General features: G+C 46.0%; 1 protein-coding gene across 1 annotated transcript in view; it reads right to left on the minus strand.

Annotated features, from left to right (window-relative positions):
- PKD1L1 (polycystin 1 like 1, transient receptor potential channel interacting) overlaps positions 1–24,423 on the minus strand; it is a 1,386,277-nt gene that overhangs the window by 774,051 nt on the left and 587,803 nt on the right. The window contains exons 24-25 of the mRNA XM_085607392.1: positions 12,226–12,708; positions 11,530–11,646 (exon numbers count right to left, since the gene is read on the minus strand). Coding sequence (XP_085463518.1) covers positions 11,530–11,646; positions 12,226–12,708 — 600 coding nt within the window. The remainder of the gene's footprint in view (positions 1–11,529; positions 11,647–12,225; positions 12,709–24,423) is intronic.

Raw genomic sequence — 24,423 nt, forward strand, 5'->3', positions numbered from 1 at the left:
CTCCAAATGGAGTCAAACAAGTTGTAAGGTCTATGGACTTGGGTGTTAGCGGAATTTTATGATATGCAGATTGCAGATCTAAGAGGGATAAATAGTTAGAACACCAATACTAGCTAATAAGGCTTGAATTTTGAGTAGACGATGGTAATCCACTAGAATATTTTTGTTCAATGTGCACAAGTCCGCACTTAAGCGAATGCCCCCATTCCTTTTACGCACCACAACAATGGGACTGACCCATTCAGAAGAGTCCGTATTCTGAATGACACCTTCACACACCAGTTTGTCCAACAATGTTTTAAGATCATCTTTCATACTTAAAGATATGGGTCTGGCTTTATGAGCTACAGACATGGCATTGGACCTTAATTTAATCAAGTGTTGACACTTAGATATCTTATCAATTTTGTTATCAAATGTTTTGAGAAAATGCCACTAAACCTTTTTGAAAATCACCTTCATCCTCAGGATTAGACACCAATGCTTCAACATACATCATTCATCTGTTCTGCATTATCAGCACCAGGTACCAGTTTAAGTCCCATTTTGGCTAAGTCTTGCCAACCCAAAACGTTCTTGCCCTTGATGGCCACATAGACTTTAGTGTAAACACGTCTGCCCAAACATGTCAGATTTTTGAAGAGCAACATTTGAAGCCCAAAACTTTATTTAAAGTTGGTCAGAGATTATGGTTATTGGAGCACCAGAATCAGCCATCATGTCAATATCAATGTTACCTAAAGTAAACTGACAAAACGGAACCTTAACCCTCTGATCTTGAAGGCCAGTAATTCTTGAATTAACGGTTAATATCAACTTTTGAAATTCTCCTTGTGAACATTCATCTTGAACATAACTACCTATATCATTACTCAAATGCTTTCATATTACTAACTTGAATGACGTTTTTTCCTCTGCACACAGAGTGGATGTGACCAATTTTGTGACATTTGACACATTTCTTGCCTAGGGCAGGGCATGTTGGAATGTTATTTAAGTGTACACATGAGCCACATCTGAAGATCTAAAACCTTTTTTTTTTCAACTGACACACCATTAACTAAGCCATCATCCCAAAATGCATTAATTAAAGATGTGGATTTGTCATAAGAAATGCATTCAGAAGAAACTATGGCTCTTTCTATACTTTTGGCCATGACAATAACTTCATCCAGCGATGGATTTCTGCAACTTAAAATGCATTCCTGTATTTTCTTTGCATTGCAGCAATAAACAATCTGGTCCCTGATGTACACATCTAATGCAGCTCCAAAGTTACAATTAGCAGCTAGATTCCTCAAGGCACAAACATATTCCTCAACTGACTCATCAGGGTCCTATTTCCTTTTCATGAAATTGAATCTTTCAAGCATGATGCTAGGTTGTTCTAAGAATTTTTTGTTAAGTCTTTTTACTGCCTCTGAATAAACATTCCAACCATCACTATCTCCTGCAGGAGAAATTACAACTGGAATAATGTTAAATACTTGTTTCCCCTCAGAACCTGAATACCTAAATAAGAGGGCTAATTGCATCTTGGGGATTGGTTCTCAGCGTCAATGGCAACTGCAAAGTTTTCAAAGGACCGAAACCAAATTCTCCAAGGTTTTTTTTGGTTTTCTTGGGGTTGGCAAGAATGTAGATAAATTAACCACTTGTTGAGAACTGACTATGCTGAGAAATAAAATAATTCTCTTACCAACATTTCTTGTAACCAACTTTGTACTAGGCAAAGTCTGCAAACTCTTTTTCGAATAAATGTTGCTTGACTGAAGATTTATGTCTCTCATGATAATGCGTGTATTTCTTAACCCAAACGTGTTGAAATTGCAATTCAAGAAAAATCGACCAAACCAAGATGGCCCCCAAAACATGAGTAGCGTGGTGACGTCACTCCATCACTCGCATGTCAAACACAGAGCCCAAGTCAAAGGAAGCTGCAATGCGGCACAGAACGTTAAGAAGAGAAGTAAGGCAGGCGGAAGTTGCACATGCTCGAAGGGAGTAAAGGACGTGTGAAAAGCAGTCTCAAGAACTTCCCAAACCAGACAAATCTCCACAAATCCTGGATATAACGGGAAACTGGAATCCGGAATCCACGGCAGGGAATAGAAATCTCTCATGTCCAAGGATGTCAAAGGAGATGTGCATTTGTTAAACAAAACAATTGGTTCTGTCGTGATTTCAATTGCTTTCGAATCTTCAAGAGGCATAAAGTTTACTTTTAACATCTATCAATTATTTAAGAAAAGGAGTAACATGAACATAACACACACCAAGGTAAGATTTCAATATTATATTTAGAAAAGATATCAAATATTCAAGGCTGTCGCAATTTACAAATTCAATTGCAAGAAGGGTTTAGGCAACTGTGGTGAAATAGTGACATGTGGTGATTAGTGATATAAACAATACACTATATAAAACAAAAATGACTGTGCAATCAAGAAGGGGAAAAGGGAAGAATTTCTGTTTGTACTTATGATTTTTGCACATATGCTTGAGGATCCATTGATAAGTTAAATTGTGATCACGGGCATTGTGCAGACATATTGTGGTGCGTCGACGTTTCAGCCCCGTAAATTGCGCAAATTGTAAAATGCGTCAAGGCAGCGTGCGGGTTTAATTGGAAAACTAAATCAGGTGTGTGTTATGAAACAGAAAAACATTTAACTGTTTAGATGGAGGAGCAAGGCTTACCAAATTGCAGATTCTCTAATATGTCTGCAAATGTGAAGGGCATCTGAATCAGGTAGTGGTGTATGTTTACTCAGTTATCCACCAGCCAGTAGTAGCCTAAGAGACAGTGGCAGCAATCATTTAGTCACTTGTGGTATTATAATTATCTTTATTAAATAAAGGGTATAAAAAAGGGGAAAGTCTGCCCGAGTTAAGACATACCTAAATGTATTTCTTTTAAATTTCTTTGCTATCGATTCCACCCATCGGTTGGAGTCTGTAATGGTGGCCAGTCAACCGATTTGCTGAAAGATAGCAAGTGAAGGGGTGCGTAAATGACTCGACTACAAGGACCCTTTAAACTTGAAGACGCGCTTCTGAAAGTGTTCTCAAATGTGTTCTTACCGTGATCTGGCACAGTGCGTCCGTCTGGCTCTCGCTTAGTTCAAAGAGTGAGGCCGGAGAGGGAGGCGGGTGATTATTAGCATTCTTGGCGTGACAGCGACGTGCACGCTCGCCTGTGTCAGTAAGGAATGCACTGAACGTCATTTGGAAAACAATGTGCACACAAGGTGCAGCAGCTTAATGAGGCTGCCCGGGGGCCGATTGCTAGGGGTATGTTTGAAAATGCATGTACATTGGAAGCGCGTCTGCAGTTTCAACGATATCACATTATATGGCTTGAAGTATACAGGGCATCTATTTCCAACATTAATGCATAGTCGATCTGATGCTCTAATATTATTAAGATACAACATGTAATATGCATCCAATTAATCGCTGCGCCATGAAATGGTTACCAAACTGCGTGAAAACAATTTACTTTACATTATGAATTGTAATGGGCATCTGTTTCCAACATTGATATTCGATGCTCTGAGGTTAAGATTTAACATAACACATCTATGTCATGAGCAATACACGCTTTAACCAGAGTTATTCCACAGCAAATCTAGTGGCATTTAAATATCTAATTGCACAATATGGCAGGAATTATAACGTGTAACTTTCACATATTTATACATTGGTGCTTGTATAAAGGTATGCATTGCAGATGGATTATGTGGCATATATCACACATTTATGGCAGTCCGTTAATCCATAGTGAATTTAGTGGCGATTAAACATCTAGTAGCACAATATGGCAGGAATTAGTGCACAATAATTATAATGTGTAACTTTCACTTATATATACATTAATGGTATAAAGGTATGCATTGTAGATGGAATATGCGGCAAGTGTGTGGGTATGCATTGCAGGTGGAATATATGGCAAGTGTACACAGAGATTACATTAGGGTTTGATGATTGTCCAGGATCCTAAAGTCTAACCATTTGTCTGTATGTTTCCTCAAGTTCATTTAACCCTGTATTTACTGAATCCAAGAGATGGATCCTTCTGCCTTCTTTAAGGGTTTAGCAGTTGGAGTATGCTGCCTCCTCTGGGATGGAGGGTGGTCTTCTCCAGTACCCACCACTGTAGGTCGTCCACATTGTGATTGTTTTGGGAAAAGTGCTCTACCAGGGGAGCTCTCTGGACCATGCAGCGGATTCTACTTCGATGTTGGAGAATCCTTGTCTTGACCTTTTGAGTGGTTTGGCCAACGTAGAGTCTGTCACAGGGGAATCATATGGCATAGATGACGTTATGACTGTTGCAATTACCGTGTTGCCTTACATAGTATGTTTTACCTAAATGTTGAAATGATGAGCCAATCATTGCAAACTCACAGGCTTTGCAGGTACTGCATTTAAAATGACCCCTTAGTGGTGGTAAATTTAGTTGTTGTCTAATATCCAGTGGTTTCTCAGTTTCAAGATAGGAGCTTACAACATAGTCGGATATTTTTGGCTCTTTTTAAGGCAAATAGAGGTTTCTCCTGAATCCCAATTTCAGTGTTTATCAAGTTCCAATATTTCAGTAGTACTTTATTTCTTGACTGCGTGTATTGAACGTAGTTACACAACTAATTTCTCAATGTCTTCTGCTGGTGGTTGTATCTCCAGGAGAGTCTCCCTGGCGCGATACCAAGCCCTTTTTCTAGAGTGGTTTAGCAGGCCTTTCGGATATCCACAGTCCCTCGTTTTTTTTAATGAGAATGTTTGTCTCTTTGTAAAAATCCCTTTTTTTCGAGCAATTCCGTTGTAGTCTTAAAAATTGTCCATATGGCAAATTGTCTCTGAGACTTCTTGGATGGTGGAAGTCATACTTCAGGGTGGTGTTGCGCTCTGTAGGTTTTCTGTATAATGTGGTGAATAGTCTTCTGTCCTCGATCTGTAAGGTGATATCCAAGAAGCTAATTGCCTCGTTGTAGGACATGGTGAATTGTATGTTAGGCGTACGTGCATTCAGCCATGATTTAAATTCAGTTAGGGTATGTTCTGTGCCTGTCCACACGATCAGCACATCGTCAATATAACGCTTCCATACGGATATGTTGTACAGAAAGGGGTTGGTGAGGTCATATAGGTGTGTATCCTCAGTCATCCATGTAGAGGTTTGCTAGACTGGGGGCGAATCCAGCCCCCATAGCTACACCTTTACATTGCAGGTAGTATGTGTTTTGAAAGACAAAGTAATTCCTTTGCTATTTTTAGTAGCTCGACCAGATATTCAGTTGGAATCCACACCGGTGCATGTCGTTTGTCCAGTGTCCTCCTAATTACATCAATGGCATTTTCCTGGGGGATGCTCGTGTATAAAGCGGAGATGTGCAGGCAGGAAACCAATGTTCGACAGGCAATGAAAATCACCGAAGAGAGCTGAGGAAGATCCAATATGAGACAAAGCACAAAAATAGTAGGTGACTGCTCCACCCGTAACCAAATGTAAAGATACCAAAATGACTAACAGTGGAAGCCAGAAGTAGGTATCTTTAATCAGATTTATTCCATTATTCAGCACCCATGGGCGTGCGTCCTCCTTCGTTGAAGGTCTGACTGCAACTGCGGTAGCAGAAGCGATCTGATCTCAACCAACAGGAGCACTGCCATGGGCCATATATTCAATAATAAACATGTTTACAACTGTAGTTACATACGCAGGTGCATGACCTTCTGGAAAGTAGGTAAGTGGTCATGAAATAAACAATACATTTGGAATAAAGTACACTACAACTGGTCTGCATGATGCGCTGCACGTCTTAGTTTTAGCATAGCACGCGGATTCTTTTCTTTGAAATAGTGGTTGACTGTTTATTCTGTGAATTGCTGGTGCTCCACACTCACATCCTATCCTTGAAGATAGTGGTTGCAGGCAGAGAAATTTAAGACACCAGTAGGCACTCACGCTGTAAGCAGCAGAACTACAGCTGGCACACGCAGAAAGGGACTGCACTGTAACAGACTTTTGGTGACGCTATCAATGTGCACATACAGCAGGGTTTTGTGCTTAGTCCTACCTGTCCCTCTCCATGGCCAAACTGAACCACGTGAGAGGGTGTGGCTTAACAGCTAGGGTGGGCGGCTTTGAAGCTGGGGAACCAGGTTCGAGTCTGGAGGGAGGCTCAACCATCCTGTGATTCTGGGCAAATCACTTAATCTCCCCGTGCCTAAAAATGAACGTGTCCATCTGTAACGCAACTGGTGCTCATGTAAAGCACTTTGACACCTTCAGGTCGAGTTTACTCTATATAAAACTGCAAAAAAAATTAAAATAAGCTGCAGGAGATGTTGTGTAGTTACTCACTGAAAGACGCTGGAGGCAGTGCAAGGGCAATGACTGAACCCTCCTGGGTCAATTGTGGGAGGCTTGTGAACAATTAGTACCATCTTGAAACAATTACTTCATCCGCTGCTCCCTTGCTTACTCTTCCATGGTTACTCGGGTGCTCATATAAGATACAATGCTAAGGCGGTGGTGCATCCGCATTCTTGAGTCCCAGGACAGCCCATGGTGCACTTGGCCCCAAAAGAGCACCCGGTTCCATACACCAGGATATCCTTGCGCTACACTCAGAAGCAGGACCTACACAACACTGGATTATTGCTCCCATGCACAACCTCCGAAGAGCGAGTTCAGGGTCTAACTAGTGCGAAGGAGCGCTTTGGTGTAGCACAGCAGCAAAAGAGGTTTATCATTTAGCTTTTCCACTTTTAACCCTGCTTTATTCACAGCAAGTACTGAACCTTCCGATTTAGCGCTCATATTCACTAGACCGTACAAAAAAACATTTCTTTCAATGTGCCATACAAGTCGGGAAGGACAAGGGTGAGTGTTGACACACAACAGCGCCACCTGCAGCATATTTATAGAAGCGCCACCAGCGAACTCCTTTTTAGGTCTCGCTGAGCCCAGCGCATGCGCTGGCTCGGAGAGACATTTTGTATATGCGCTTTTTTAAGTGCTGCTTGCTGGCCTTGCGCTTGCGTGCATGTGAGCGTGCACGTGTGCAGCCGCCATGCGCTAGGCCAGCCAGCAGCACTCAGGAGAGCGTCATCGCGATAACTTTCGCTTTAACAGCGATCGTGATCGCGATGACGTTATAATCACTGCACCCGCGCTTTACTTGTAAAGTGCGGGTGCCGCGATTATACCAAAAGTAAAGTAATAGAAAAAACATCTATTTCTTTACTTTTGGTATAATCGCGGCACCCGCGCTTTACTTTTAACGCTAAAAGTAAAGCACGGGTGCCGCGATTATACCAAAAGTAAAGAAATAGATGTTTTTTCTATTACTTTACTTTTGGTATAATCGCGGCACCCGCGCTTCACTTTTAATGTTAAAAGTAAAGCGTGGGAACGAGTTTGCAGACATGACTAATCTATTTCAAGCTTGGTGAGTTATACATAACTTTTGTCATGTTAGGTAATCCCGTGTAATTGACTAGCCTTATGCTAAATGCGGGCTCCCTTGTTTTCAACAGATTTCACTAAGCGGCGCGTCTTGTCCTATTCAGACTGAGACGACTGCCTTTCTGATTTAGGTAAGCCTGCTATCTAACGCTATAAACACTTAGGGCTGTCGGATTAGAATAAATGAGTGTAATTGCACTTTGTGAACTAGTTTAATCAATACAGTGCATCTTTGGCTTTAGGAGCAATGAGAGCCCTTTTGACCGCAGATGATTAAATAAAATGTAGTGCAATAACAGCAGCACTAATGTAGTGATTTACGGCACCAGCTAGTCTTCCCCTACACGACCCACGGTTCCATAGCTGCAGGGTATAGAAGACAAATACGATTGTGATACTGTCAAACAATTGAGTTGCACAACATTTCACATGGTACAAAGCTCAATGTGCTTTTAAAATAGCAAAGATTTTATATTGCAGTATCTGAATTGGACTCTGAGCACGTTTTAAGTGCATTAAGAGTATAGGCAGCTTGATAGCTGTCATTATAAAGCAGTGCTGTTCACAGAATTTGTCTTTGCATTTAAGAAATTAGGCTCGTGTGGCATGCCAAACAAAGAAACTGTTTCAGAAATCTAAATCGTTCTTTGAATATGTTAGAACACACCAGTAATGTCATCATTCAGGTGAAACTAGATGACAGATAGGCTCTTGCAGTTTTCCTTCGCAATTTTAAATATATAGCAGACATGCTGATAAGCAAAAGGTTTCTTGATTTAAAATATGTAACCTTAATCGTCGATTGACAGAGGTCCAGGTGGAATTTTGTTTCTTTGAGAAGTGTCACTTTCATTTTAAAATAATGATTTACAAACAGACATTCTCTGTGTTTACAGTGTTGAAATATACAGGTGCCTATTCATAGGGCCCCTTTGGTGTCCGTGACCCACAAAGTTTTAAAAACTGAGTGCCTGACCAGATTGAAGTAAGTTATATACTTTTGTAGCACACATCTCAATTTTTTGTTTGGTGCTGGTACGTGAGCTATCTCTTTCTTGACTATTTTTTGGGTTAAGGTTTGAGTTACACGCAATGGTCCTATTTATAATGAGGCCATTTTTAGGTCTCGCTTGACCCAGCGCATGCGCTGATCTAGCGAGACTTTTTGAGAGGGCTCCAAAAGTGCTACCAGGCCAGCCTAGAGCTAAAGTGCATGTGCGCGGGTGCGCGCGCTGCGCTTGACTGCGATTACTTTCACTTTCGCGGTTGCACGGCCGCTTTGATGTTTGATCGCGATCACTTTTGCGGCCGCTTGGCTTAGCCAATAGGTCTCGCTTTTGGGACCTTATAAGTATTTTGTTATGCAACTGTTGCATGGCTAAACACTTATAAGGTCCCAAAGGCGAGACCTATTGGCTATGCCAATGCTTGTTCCTCTTCAAGTACAGTCAAAAGGCATGCATTCTGACTGGGAGAAGTGAAAATAGAAGCACGTTGGGAAAATGTAAAGGAGTCACAAGATGAAGCGAGCTGGTGCTGGGCACAATGGGGCATGTAGTCCCTGCAGTGCTGGTGTGGCATGTTGAAAACACACGAGGAACCGCATGTCTCTGCAGGCAGTTTGCACAGCACTTAGCAAGGCGGACGGGTCAGCTCGGTGCTTGAAAGCAGTAGGGAGGGTGAAACATGTGGAAGGGTACAAGTACTGGGGCCCTACTCCTTGGATTGAAAAGGTGTAACAAATAGGATAGATTGACCACTAGCAAGCAAGAAGTTTTAAAGAACACTGCAACAAACCAATAAAAATCAGTAAACTCACAAAGAAGTATATACTAAATTATATACAAGAGGTCTTGAAAGCTCGACCTAAAAAAGGTAACAGCTACTATATATGTAGAAACACACCTGAAGATATTGTTTACACTAACAAAAGTACAAAAATAGCACAAAATATAGAAGCTAAACAGCTAAATCATTTTGAAATAGTGGATGGCTTCTCACTGCAATAGCTTTCATTAACTATAAATTGCTATAAACCCCACTTGATTTACTCAGTCGTGAAAATCTTCTCCCGACCCCTCACAGTGTGCAGCATTCTACTGCTTTACAGCTATGTTTGCACTATATAAATACCAATACAAAAAATACACATTCTGAGCGACACCGATTTTTTTAAAACTGACTTCCGCTAAACTGATTATAAAACCTTTTTGCAACAAATAGCTATGGTACGCACATCATATTTCTTTCATATGAAAGAGCACCGTCCAAGGATCTAAGATGTGTGTGGGACAGGATATGGTGTGACCATGTATTAGGAGGAATAAAGTCCCCTATGCCATCATCATAAGGATATTGAAAGTCACCTTAGAGTTCCATGACCTTACAAAGGAATTTGCCCTTTTGGACTCATTCCTCTTTATGGTCACGGAACTCCTCTGTGACTTGTAATATCCTTACAATGAAGTGCAGGGGGTATTTTATACCATACATCTTAGAACAAGGGCTATAAACAGATCTCCCCACTCCTTTCAATTCTAACTCCCAGTTTGCTTGAAGTGTAGACTAGGTAGGTCGAATTACACCCTGTGAAGTTTGTATATTTAGGATTAACCTACCAAGATTCAGAACAGCGGGCATTTCTACACAAACCTGACAAAATCTACCTTAGAATGAGCCACTTTGGTGGAGAAACATTTCAAAGAAAATCCACCAGTAACGCTGGCTGAAGTTTGCCATCAAATGGGGGTACTAGAGATGTCCTTCAAAGAAGAGTACACCGTCATTGCCTACATAGCAGCCCCTCTAACATACTGGGAGTGTAGTATGCCACCATTTTAGGAGCACTAAAGTCAAATTTTCATGAAATCCCACCACGATGTCCATGGATTTATTTCATAAACTGATCTCAGTCTTACATGGTGGCAGTCCAGTTAACCTAGATTACGATTAGGCAAATGTACTGCCACCAGGTACGGCAGAGTTGACTCTGGACATTGGTATAATCCATGGCAGCGCAGGAGGGGTCCCAACCAGTGTCTGGGGAATCTTGACTTTTTCAGCAGAATTTCCATTACAGCCCTCAACAATATAGAGCTGTATGTCTTTAAATTATGTTGTTACTAATGTTCAAATTGGAATAAAAAAAACAATATTTTAAAATAAAAGGCTACAGAACTCATCTATATTAGTAAGTACTAGTGACTATGAAGGTAAAAAACATTTGATCCCAAAATAGGGATCTTTTTATTAGAACGCTGCACTCGAGATATGACAATAAGGTATGGTGTGATCACACAGCAGCTGATTTACTAAGAGTAGTAGAGAAGTGCAAATAGAAATACCTCCCATCCGATAGCATTACGGTGACTAATGCTATCTGGGAAGCTAAATTTGTGTGGCAAAACAGGGTTATATGCTGGGTACAAATTGCAAGGTGTACAAAGACTAGCATTTTATATTTCAAATGTAATCCTATCTTGCAAACAAGATAATGAGTGCTGTGATGATCAAATTGTGTGTGATTCTCCATTTCTGGGTTTACAGACTATAGTTACAAACTGCACCCCCTCTATTTTGGGCCACCTGGACTCTTGCACATCAGCGCATGAGCAACTTGCACCCAATCTTTTAAATTTATAGCCGAATTGTGATTGTACACATATGCAAGGGCTCAAAGAGTTAACAAAACATTTAATTATTTCCAGTCAAGCAGAATACACATTTAATCACTTTAACTGGACCATACGTATTTTGATTTTCAATTGTTTGGTAGTCGCCATCCTCAGGTCTCAGATTATCACAGTGAAAATACCCATTGCAGATGTTTATGCTAATGTAATGTGTACAAATGGGAAGAGCTTTGTAGACCTAAACATTAGTGCAACCTGAGCTGATATGGGCAATGGTCCCCATGTAAACACCCCAGCTTCACGAAAATACTTCACAATGGGGGATAGGAGCCCTAGTTAGCATCAATGAAGATCTCTGAGTCATGGGCATGTGAAAACATGATATACAGACAAGGCATTCAGATGTAAAAGGAAGCAGTTTACCTGGTCTGGAACTTCCAACTTCCCCTTCTGAAATGACAGAAGGTAAGAGCACGTCCCTCGAAGAACCTATCTTGCTGATGGAGTCTTTCGCAGTAGTTGCCGATATGGGTCGGACAACTAAAGTTTAATGAAAAATACAAAAGGTCTGATTAAGTATCCTGGGCTGTATAAACACAACAAAAACAGTGCTGGGCAGTGATTTCATGATCATGAATTTTGGTAATGGGATACTACCACCCCATCAGAAGCAAATTGCACTGATGTTTGGTTCTTGTGTTTTAGTCCAAAGTAAAATAACAATGTTGTTAAATATTTTACAAGCTCTGAATAAAAACGTATTGTTTAAAATCATCATACGTATATTATTGCAATGCACGGCTCACTGAATACTGGTGTGCTACATATGCACTCCATTACTATCTTTACAGCACAGCGCAATATGGAGAACTACCCACACAACCAGTACATCTCATACAACACATGCAAAGGGTGGGTTCACTACCACATTAACTCTGCTTCATTCAGAATTGTTACATTAGCAGCATCTGTCAGCAGGAAGGAACATGGACAGTGACCATCGGGTCTCTTTGTTTTGCCCACTAACCAATGTATGTGTCTCATTTGTAGATTGTATGCAGTAACTCATTCAGCAGACTCCACCAAAGTCTAGTACAAACAACATAAAGAAAAACATACCTGGTGCAACGGTGGTGGAACTTCCCATGGCTGATCTCCTATTTCTAGGCTGTCTTGCCCTTGCTGGAGCTTCTTCCAAGAAGCTGGGGACTGGGTCAGGCAATTCCAGTAAACCTGCAGAAGTTGTGGTAGCAGCAGTCATAACAGTAGACCCATCGCCTGCTGACTTAGAAGTTCTGAAGGTGGCTGCAGACTCAGTTTTAGGAACAGAAGCTGTGCTTTTAACATGGTTTCTGGGAGAGTTGGAGGGTGTTGAGGTTTTATTTGAATGAGTTAGCCCAGTAGAGAGTGCTGTAACACTTGCTGGATTAGAATAAATACTGTCCACGGAAGCAGTTGTAGTGATAGCAGAGATAAAGGGGTTGGCAGTGGAATCAGAAGTTAAACTAGTGGTGCTTTGATCAAGAACCTCAAACTGAGAACCTGAGGCTTTGCTATACGAGCTAAAAGATCCCATCAAATCCACAATCCTGCAAAAAGGAACTGAGAAAGAGGCTAGTCATAATTATTGCTATTTACAACCAAGAAATGGAAATAAGAGGTATTAGTAGGAGCAATAATGATGGAAATAACACAATTTGATTCAGTCAGATTCTGAACCCAAATTATTTAGCAAATGACAGACAGTTCAATGTTACCCAAGATATATGCTGAACCATTTAGAGCCAGAGTAAGTCCATGTATCCCCCTGATCATTGGTTGAACAATACATTCTAAGATCCCCATGATTCGTTAAAGTTTTACCCAAGGGGTCTTTTCCCAGTCACTCTGGCTCAATCATTCCTGTGCTCAAGTTCCCCAGAATATCATGAACATCAGGAATCTATTTGTGGTGGCAATTGACTGAGGGTACCCAAGGAGTTTGAAGTCACTTCACCTTAGCACAACCTCGTCATTCTGACTTCCTTACTTTGAAAACGAATACTTTGTAAGTGATGCATAAGAAAATAAATTAAATCGTGTTTCATCTAAAACAAAAACTTTCAACATTAAAAATGTATTTTAGGAAAACAATTACTAGTGCTGTGAGTAGAAGAATTACAATGCTGCCATTGCAAGACCTCAAGCCTCACAGATGCATTTTAGAGGGGCAAGAAGGATATTGGGGAATGAGGTACTAGCTCATGATCAAAGTGTCTGGCTATACATGGAAAGAAAGAGCAAAAGTAGGAAGAAGGGCAAGTGTGAATATCATGCCGGGAACATTCCGAATTGAGGGCATTGAGAGAATAACATGCTTTTTAGACGACCATCAACATGTTTCAGTTTATGTGCTGGCCTAGCCGAAAGGTGTTTGACTATACATTATAGATGTCAAGGAGATCTGCCTAAGCATTTAGCTTGCCACATAAATTATACCCACTATCATTAACATCTCTTTACATAGACATGAGACTTTAGTTTGAAATTCACCTTGGATTGAAACATGTTGCTTGATTCTTTATGGTAGGTAAGCGGACTTGCAGGTATCCATTAATACATCTGAAAATGTATTTGCTTGGAATGTTATTACAAACTATACAGTTTATAATGCCAACATCTGTGTGAGGGCTGTGTGTACCCCATACCTTGATCTAGCTTTCCTTTGCCTGCTCCATTCGCAGATGTGGAGTGAACTCCAAAATGCACTATACCCGACGCTAAAAAATTATTAGGGACTCAGGCAGTCAGCTTATGTCACTTCATTGATGGCTACCCAAAAATTGTCTGCAAGTTAAACAATTACCTTATTCAATAAACCTACAACTTTAATTTTTTCCAAAGGGAAACATGTGGGGTCTCACCTAGCCCTGCTGAAATATTTTGTATTATAAAATATGCATAGGCTTGAATCTGGATTATGGGTTAGCAATGATATGCCGCGTACTGATGGCTATGCGTATTCCAGCCCTTGGTCTACATTCCCAGGTACTTACGACAGATTGGTTACATAACATAGTCATTTTGAAAGAACTCTTTGATCTTCCTATTAACAGTTAGTTGGTTTTGGTTTTATAATCCCCTCTTCTTCAGTGATCCCCTAGCAGTAGTGTTTAATTATCGTCTGGGTGGGTGGATGTAAAATCCAGTTGCACCCTGGCACCTCTAATCCATACCTCAGCCACTTTACATGAAGATCAGATGTCAAATATAGGAGCACCAATTAGTCTGCCCCACCTGAATAAACATTCTACTGCCCCCAAGCTGCCTGCCCGCCTGATGAGCCAAATTACACCGTGGCCGTTGCCAATCGGTGGTTACCAATTTTGGGTGGGGCCACCCCTCCCATCAGTGGACCGCCAGTCCACGCCCTTACTCATGCCCCCCAAAAGGTGGGCGGAGCATTCCAGGCAGCCCCCAGTTGCTCAGCCCCACAACTGCCCGTTGGACTAACAGGGCGCAGACGTTCTTCCAAGGGACAACGCTAAGACATCCCCGGGTATCCTTGGCTTAGCACCCTTGTTGTGCTGCTGCATATAGTACCCTTCTGTACCTTGCAGACTCTGGATCACCCTGTAACTCCTCCACAGCTCTGAGGGTGGCCACCGTCACAACCAGGGCCCCCACCAAGGCAAATATTCCTACTTACATCCTGCTGCTTCCAATGCCTCCCCAAGGTCCAGCAAGAATAAGTCCATGCCCACCCTTGAGAGGTGAACCCCATCCACCTCCCAGCATCCAGTAGACTTGGCATGAAGTAAACCATGTCTGATAAAGCCAAATCACCTTTGCTCCATGAATTTACGCATGGCGTTGTTCACTCTCCTACGTGAGATCTCAATTGCGTCCCCAGATCGGGCTCCTTGCCACACTGTGCGAGGTGTAATTTCAGACCACCACAGTTCACATGACACATGGTGTCCCTCATGTTCCGAAGCAGTACTCTCCTCCCCAGTGCAGTCAGGTCATCCCCTCCCAAGTGTATGACCAGAATAGGAGGTGGAGCGATCCCACCCCCAAGTCTCTGCTGCAGTTTCCTCATCAGCTCGTTCCAGTGCATACCCGGGTAACCTAGCCACGTTATCTCGGTGGCGGAGAAGCCATGACGCCACTTTCTGTTCTCAGCTCACCGTGCCACTTTATCGATGCTTGAATGGCCAATTACCCAGACCTTGGTTCCTGGTAAATAAAGAGATGTTGTGTTTGTAAACTATATTTATTGTAAACGTTTACACACTACTAGTCTACATTGCACAACAAACCACATCACTGCAACCTCACTTGGCAACCAGGGCCAAAACTGTACACCCTTATACACATAAATGCCAGTTGGAACATTGGGCCGAAGGGTCCTTTCGCCACACCCTTCCGCTCAAGGCCTTATATATCGCTTGTAGCATTGAGACTCCCAGCGCCCCACCGGCTTAATTCGCTCTGGCAGCATCCCTGATAGGAAGGCTGTGGTTGCCGCCCAATCCTGAAAGAGTGGCTACTGAATCTCTTGGCCACCCCTGCCTGTCCTGAAAATTGTAAGCACGCCTGCATAATGTGGTCTACTTGGAACTTCGTAACCGGAGACCCGTCCTCATGCACAAGGAGGTACCCCCACAATCCCCAGGCGGAGGGCCAAATAAGCCTTGACCAAGAGCAGAGGACAATACCTTGGGTCGCCCAGTCCCTGTAACAGGACCACTCTACCTTCCCCTGCCTGATCAGTTTTAGACTGTCTCACCACTATCCTGAGACATGACGTGCAAATGGTAATGTCCTTAATATTCAAAGCCACCTCCGAGGTGTCCTGCTTGGCTCTAGCCACTAGCTCCCCAATCCTAAAGGCCCCGAAAAAGGCCAGCGCAAAACTAGCAGAGAATAGAGATGCCTCATACCCAGAGCGGGTGGCCCTGGGCATGCTGTCCAGCATCCCTTGCAGGATCGTGAAACTGATGGGGGACCTATTGTCCGAGGATCACGGTTCACTCCTTGCCCATCCCTTAAGTGCAGCTCTGATTACAAAGGATTTGGTAGGGTCACTCTGTCCTCTCAACCTGGTGTGATGACTGAGATTTTCCACCGTCCTTAGCCCACAGGATACATTTTTGTACTCTGAGCTCCAGATATGACTCCTCATCCTCCCACGCTCCCATAGTCGCACAAACTTTGTCCACACAAGTCCTGTAGCGCTTCACCGTCCTTGGTGCCAGAGACAGCTCACCCAAACCCCTCATCCACTGCAGAAGAAGCCACAGGTGTTGTGGGAAAGGGGTCATCTCCTCTCTCGCTCTCGTCCACGCCTCCCGTAAACAGCACGACTGAATACGAGAGAGAGCGTCAGCAGCCACGTACTGCACCCCTTGAATGTGGCAGGCCTGCAGTCCACATTATTTTTCAGGCATGCCCTCACCAGCTCTCTCAACAGGCACAGCACCAGGGGGCAGCTCGCTGAGTGTGAGTTGATCGCTTGGACAACCACTAGGTTATCGGACCACAACAGGACCTTCCTCGATGCCAGCACCCCCAGCCAAAGGTGGAAAGCTAGTACTATGGGGAAGAGTTCCAACACAGTGATCTTGGAAGTGATCTTTCTCTTCTGCCAAGAGTTAGGCCACCTCTCAGCACACCACTCCCTGTCCAGGATAACCCCGAACCCTACCCTTCCAGACGCGTCAGTAAACAACGACAACTTTGCGCTGTTATCCCAAGGTGCGCGCCAGATGACAGACCCATTAAAGTTGTCCAAAAAGTCCGCCCACATTAGTAGATCCTCTCTCATGCCTCTGCTCAGTTTCACCATGTGGTGCTTCTTTCTGACCGAAGCATTGGCTCTGGCCAGCCTGCGCGCAAAGACCCTCCCTGCGGGAATGACCCTGGCAGCAAAGATGAGTTTCCCAAGGAGGCACTGAATGAAGGCCAACGGCTAGACGAATCTGCTGGCCCAGGTCCCGAACCTTGTCCGGAGGGAGCCTGGATTCACCTACTACAGTATCCAGTTCAATCCCTAGGAACGTAAGTACCTGTGCAGGGCCCTCTGTCTTACCAGGTGCTAGGGGGACCCCCAGATGATTCGCAAAGGTCTGAAAGTCAGAGAGTGCCGCCTTGCATTCCTGTGTGCCATCCCGCCCAATGAAAAGGAAATCATCCAAGTGGTGGGAAACCCCTTTTACCCCAAAGGTTTCCTGTAAAGCCCATTGCAAGAAGGAACTGAATGCCTCAAAGAAAGCACAAGAGACCGCGCACCCCATGGGCATGCATTTGTCAAACAAGTACCAGCCGTCTAGCCTGAAACCCAGCCCGTGTTGGCTGCTCAGGTGCACTGGTAGCAAGCGGAACGCCGATTCAATGTCTGCCTTTGCTAACCAGGCCCCCTTGCCCGCCCTCCTGACTAAGTCCAGCGCCACATCCAGAGTACAGTATGACACTGAGAAAGTTCCTTCTTGAATCCCATGGTTGAATGAGTCCCATTCAGGGTAGGATAGGTGATGAATAAGTCTGTAGGCCCCAGGCTCCTTCTTTGGAACCACCCCCAGCGGGAAAACTACAAAATTGTCCAGCGGGGGCTCCCTGAAAGGCCCTGTTACCCTCCCTAATTCCAGTTCCTTCCTGACTTTGGCCTGCACTACTGCTGGTAGGGCCCTGGCTGACTTGAGGTTGTCCGCCTCCCTGCTTAATAGGGGGCCCACATAAGGAATCACAAAACCTTCCAAGAACCCCTCCAGCAATAAAGCCCCATCCACCTTGTTAGGGTACCGTCTGAGGAGGGGGAGGATGTTGGTCCTGTTGACTGGTGATGGCCCTTTGAGTACGTGGGGAGCGAGCATGCAAGGAAATGTCAGAGGATCGCTAAGCTTAGGTGGAATGACAAGTACGATCAAGGCGCTGAGCGGAAGGTCATGTGCTGAAGGGATTGATGTTTCTGCTTCCGTCAGTGCTACCTCAATTGTCCTGTTTACCGTTAGCTGACGGTTTTTTATCCTGCTTGGAATGACATGAGGTCGAGGGATGTCGGCCACCGCATTTGCTGCAAGCATGCTGGAACCTACACCTGATCCCCCATGAGCATGCCCCTGCGTTAAAGAGATTGCATGTTCCAGGTGATGCCCTCCTAAATCCCCCTCTCTGGCTCCCCCTACGCGTCCCTCGAAAGGGCTGCTTGAAAGTCCTCGTGATTGTCTGGGAGTCCCCAGAGCTTGGGTGAGCCCCCCCCCCCCCCTGCGCCTTCGGTTACATCACTATGCTCTGCGCCCCACGGGCCCCCACATGGTCCATCCATAACTGGACCTTTTTTTGGTCCCACCTCATCTCTGGGCATACTGCCATCTTCTTCCTGAATTCGCGGTCATAGTTCAACCACCCTGACCCACCCCACTTTTGTGCTTCCGTGTGGATCAGCCTTTGGATATTTCAGCAGCGCCTGCCCTTGCTCCTGGACTTATTCCAAGATCACCGACTGGAAAATGGAGAAGGCCGAGAGCCAGTTGTCTGGAGCCTAACTTTCTTATCCTCATCTTTCCCCCCAAGCCTACGAAAGTCCTGGCCATGTTGGCCAAGCAGGAGCAGGGAAAAAATGTCTAGAAATTCACGCCTCCAGATGAAATCCTTAACAGCAGGCGGCACCTCCCAGGACAAGGAGCGGCGCATGAGTGACTGGCCTGTGCCCTGTTTGCGCCACTGGGGGCTGCAATATGAGGGCATTACCTGCTGCAACAGGCTGGATTGCTGTGGAAGGAGCGACTAGAGGAGCGCTGAGCGCGCCTCGAGAGATGATAGCCGCTACACCCACTACAGAAGGCCCCCCCAACTCGACGTGTTGCACTTGAAATAGTGCCAGCGGTAGGTGCCGCACCCCGGGGAGTCAGAGTCTGGTTACCTAGCCCAAGAACACCATCCATCCCAGCAGCTCCCAAACCCTTGCTAGTGCCCATTAAACCAGTCCCTGCCTGATATCCTACAACGGGTGCCCCCAAGGGGGGGGGGGGACCACTGTTGTACTTAGGTGGGGCTCCCCTGGAGGGCCCACACATTCGCTGCTGCTGCTACCCCTCCCTCCCCACTGTTCGCATAGGTGGCTCCGGCAGTCGTGCTAGCCCAGGCGAGACCAGATCTGACCTCTGCCATGATCTCCTTAAAGTGTCAGTGAGCTTACCCAAGTCCTCGGTTGTTGTGAAGTTCGCTTGGGGTGTGCCGCAGGCTGGGGGAGAGACTAATCCTTGTGTCAAGGGCAGGGGAACAGGAGTGGTGGCACTTCGGGAAGTGGCCACGGCACGACTCTTGGGTGGGGGCGGGTCTGCCGGGAGTTCTTTGACTGTTGCCCTGAGTGTCCACTTGAACCGGGAGGGGCCTGCCTCTTCGCTAGGCTCCTGCTCTGTGGTCGAGCCCCCACAGACGATGCTGGAATCCTCCGGATTGCTAGCCTTCAATAGTTCAGTGGCCCAAGCCAACCCCTTGGTCTTGGCCAGTTCGACTATGACTGCTAGCAGTGCGTCTTGGGAAGTACCTGGCTGGCTTTCCTCCACTTGGGACGTCAACTTGAAAAGCAAAGGGGATCCCTGGCTATCCATAATTCCTGATCTGGCAGACTCGACCTGGAAGAAAAAACAGCTGTGAGCTACAACCCTGACCATTGAGAACAGGCACTCCCAAGATCCTCCTGTTGTCCCTTCTGCAACGCTCAAACCTGCACCTGTACTTACTATACTGAATGTGAGCTAACGTGCTTGGATGGATGACGGTCGATGGGTGCTTCAACGAATTCTGTGGTGGAGATGAAGCAGAAGTTAGGTTAGCTTGCCCCCCACACCGTGGTCTTGCACCCCGTCCCTTCACGCGCCCAAGTTCCTCATGTTGTCCCTTCAAGCTCAACCCCGCGTCTGTACTTACTCTCCTGAATGTGGGCTATCGTGCTTAATGGAAGCAGCTCGGTGTGTACCTCGACGAAAGCTGTGGCGGAGATGAAGCAGACATTATGTTAGCTCTTTCCCCACACCCTGATCTTGCACGCCGTGCCTTTGCCCCCCATCCCAGGAGGCGTGGAGAGCGGGCAGCCCCCTGATCCACGACCGCTAATACAGCCGCATGCTCACACATGACCTGGGCGAGAGAACTATTCACCTTCCCCACCCATTTAGGCCCTGTTTACACCGCAGCAGGTGCCTGTGTGTTTTCTGTCGGGGGGAGGGGGGGGGGGGAGGTAAATCGGCAATCCGAGTCGCACGTCCGGTCCTGACCTGCTTAGGGAGAAAAACAAGCATGATGAACGGGCCACAGACTGGTCAAATCCTGCCAACCCCAGGCAGGTACTGCGCCAGTGCGTAAAATCCCCTGTCACTGTGCCCCATCAGCTGCGTAAACCTTATGCGACCTGTTGCCTGGTGCAAATCAGCTCTCGTGCCCTTGCTTACCACGCCAACCCTGTTGCTGCGAATGCGGACCACGTGCCGCCTGAAGACTTGTCGGCGGGCGTTCACTCTTCGTAGCGACCCTGGAAGGCAAAGAATAAACGAGACAATACGCAGACCCCGTAGCCCTAATGCTACTGGTACCCGGTGAGCATGGGAGCCCAGAAACCTGACCAATGGCAGTAAAGCTGTAGGAACTTGTAAAGACCACCTGCCCACCTCAACGTCAAAGGCAGGGAATTTGCACGTGAACCCAAACTGTACTTAACCTAAACACGACAGACACATAGCAGGTGGGAAAACAACCTATCAATCCCTCAGCCATCTACAAAAAGATCCCTCATGAATACCCTGGTGCTCCCCGTGACGGTCCCTGCACGCCCGTGGTCCTCTGCGCTGCGCGCGGCACGTGTTTATAGACGGGCAGGACCTCTAGCCTACCCTGCACCTCCAAAAGTGACCCCAGGTGCTTTTTTATTTTATTTATTTTTTAGCATGTTTATATAGCGCAAACTCGACCCGGAAGTATGGAGCGCTTAGATGACCCCGTTTTCACATTGCACCAAGGGACTGAGGAGTAAGAGATTTGCCTAGAATCACCGGGAGAGAACGCGACCCCCGAAGCTCAAACCCTGGTTCCAGCACCAAAGTCTGTAGCGCAAACTCGTCCTAATGTATGGCGCGCTTCGTGAGCACAGTTTTTTCCTTACACATTCGGGCACGTGAGAGATTAGTGATTTGCCCAGAATCCCATATGTGAGCGCGACCCCGAGGCTCGGACCCTGGTTCCAGCATGAAAGCCGGCAGCTCAAACTCAAATCTCAGAGACTCAAACTTCTCCCTGAGGTAAATGGGTGAGGCTCTCCCCGCAAGCCCTGCTAGCCCGGTGATTCCCTCCCAAAGGAAACTACCCGGGCCGCTCCGGTGCGACGGCCACTAGCTTGGGGGGAGGGAGGGGAGGCCCAGCGACACGGAACGCATCCCTGCTACCCCGTCGTTGCGCGGATAAGTTGTCATGCGGGGGGAGGAGGGATGCCAGGCGGATCCCCAGCGCATCTCCTGGGGCCCCTTGCATGAGCGGGACCAAGTGCCAACTCCAGATCCACCCACCCCAACCAGGACAATCCTCCTACCATCTCTAGCATGACGGTATACAGCCGCCATGCCCAGAGGTAGGCGGCCTACTGTGTGGGTTGGGCCAGGTCCCCTCCTTTAGAGCAACATGATAGTAAGAGGAGGGGGTAGGGACCTGTTTGGGCTACGCAAACCTGCATGGCCCGAGGTGACATTGCCACCCGTGGGGGGGGGGGGGAGGGTGGGGGGGTGCAAGCACGCTGTAGAGCGTCGCTGCTACCCCTCCCCCCTGAGGCTCACTGTCCGCCGCTGCCTTACCTAGACACTGTGGTGGTAGTTGATATTGTAGGATTCATATATGTCCAGGTCGATATTACCAAACACCATATGGTCATATAAAGCCCTATCCAGACAATCATTCATTATCATCTTAAAATATCCTCCTCGAAAGGGGATGCGTTCGATACCTCCAGCAACAGTGCACCCAGTTTATAAAATTCAAACCAACCTGTTGGAGCCTTGGGGTGTAGCATCCTTGCGCGCCACCCTACCCTTACCTACACTGGAGGTGCTTATCTCACACTCAGGAATGAAACCCACAACTACACCGCGGTGCCTCCCCCAAGCTCAGCAGTGTTCGAGGCTCACCACTTCCAATAAAGGAACATTGATTGACCAGCACGCAGGCCTCCAGGACCCCAGGGGCGCCTCCGTGGCTCACTGTCTGCCCAGCAGGGGCACCGGGCCAGGTGCCACCGTGAACCGATAATGCCCTCAGCATGGCCCAGCAGTATTATGCCCAGGATTGGTGGTGGGGGGGGCAAACGTGATGCCGAGCGTCACTGCTTCCCACGGCCCCAAACTGGTCTCCTGTGAAACCAGGCCCGCCCGCACCCACGCTCATTACCATGTGGCACAGGCCACAAGAGTCGACCAGGACCCACCAGGTACGGGAGGCCCTTGGGAGATGCCATGAGCACAGGACAGGGCACCCGCAAAAGGGGGCATCCACCTCATGGAGGCTGGAGGATCGATAGGCCCTTGGTAAATACATAGTACCGGGGAGATGCCGTGAGCACGGGGCGCCCCGCAAAAGGGGGCACCCGCCTCATGGATGCTGGAGGATCGATAGGCCCTTGGTAAATTCATAGTATCGGCAGCGGGTACGCCATGGCACTATAGGCCTCTGCTTCGTGGGAGCTGCCTCGGGGTCTACCACCCCTCTCACCCTGCACCCCCGCCCCTCAGTATCCGGACCCTCCACGCAGGCCGACAGGCCCTGCAGGGCAAGCAGGCACAGATTAGGACTAGACCCACGACCCCCGCAGGGAGAGACCCCTTTTCCGGGAGGTGGTGGTCCGGGGGGGGTTACAATGCAGGGACACGACTAACCTTAAAAGTTTCGGCAGCTCACAGCAGGACATGACCCGAACAGCGAGACGGGCAGCGGTCAAGAGGCTGCACAGTGGGCGGGGGAAGAATTTGCACCCTTGTCCCCCCCCCCCCCCCCCCCCCAACGCCCAGAAGTGATGCAGCCAGCTGACCCCCTGATCCCTAGCCCAGGGAGCCTAGTCTGCTGACTTCAGTGCCTTCCTGTGACACTAAGGCGGCCGCCCTGTTGGAGGGTCCCCTACGTGGCCCCCCCGGGCAGCCTTGGCAGAGTTACGTTTTACGCATGGGAATTTTCAAGGCCTGGAAAATTGAATGCAGGGCTTTTTTCAGTGCAATGAATAAAATATTCCTTGGCTCTACATGAACACATAGATGTGCAAATGCAAGACATATGTTTAAGTCCCATCCAGTGAGTACTTGGGTGGAAATTGTAATGTTTCTATAGATGATCACTAGATATCTTACACAAGGGGCATATGGAAGAAAAATGCATACTTAAAAAAAATAACATGTATTTTCAGAGCGATCGTAATTCTGAAGGAAAGGGAGTCTATTCCGCAGAACCTGTGGATTGAGCAGGTCTACTTGCACACAATGTGACTATATATTGCTCTTCAATTGATCTGTCATTTTTTAGACACTCAATCTAAAAATAATCATCTTGCTATACCTTGGGGGTACTTTATTGCAACGGTCATTAGTCCATAAAAATAGAGAGAGGGTTTACATTTATACTCTTTTGTAGATAGAACCTCTACATCAACTTCCTAATTTACTCTCTTCAGAAGAAAGTAAAATTAAATTATGACACTCTTTTTGTAACTCAGATTACAAACTGTGAAGGCGGTGCACCACTTTAATCACCCCTGTGTCATGGTCAATCCCTTACAAGCATGGTGAGAAAAACTTTCCCTTGTGTCTTACACCTACAATGGACTTCAACCCTAAACAGTTTATGTGCATTGAGGTTTCCATTTTCTTTTTTTTTTGTAAACAGTGAAACGACCAAGATCGGTCATGTGGAGTAATAAGAAATGTATCTTCGGGAATGCTGGATTTTGAGAAACAAGCCACATTGATTTGTACTCAGAGAGGAAATTTGGGTATATCCATCCCATTTGACAGAGGCTTATGAATAATGGTGCAGGTAATATTAGTTGCTATATATACATACAGGAACCAGTAGTATCTGATACTACTGCATGCATATTGGAAGCCTTACGATAACCCCTGAAACAGTCAGATTTCAATTGAGTGTCATGCTTAGACAATATTTAAGCTAGAACAGTTTAACCTGTGAGTCAACACTAAGAAGTGAACAGCAGATTTTAATGTTAGGTTTTACTGAGAATATTTTCCTGTACTAATGCATCAAAATATTACTCTTGCAAAACATATATGAGACCATATTCCCTCTTCA

The sequence above is a fragment of the Triturus cristatus genome, chromosome 5_2 (genome assembly GCF_964204655.1).
Source record: "Triturus cristatus chromosome 5_2, aTriCri1.1, whole genome shotgun sequence".
Taxonomy (NCBI): domain Eukaryota; kingdom Metazoa; phylum Chordata; class Amphibia; order Caudata; family Salamandridae; genus Triturus; species Triturus cristatus.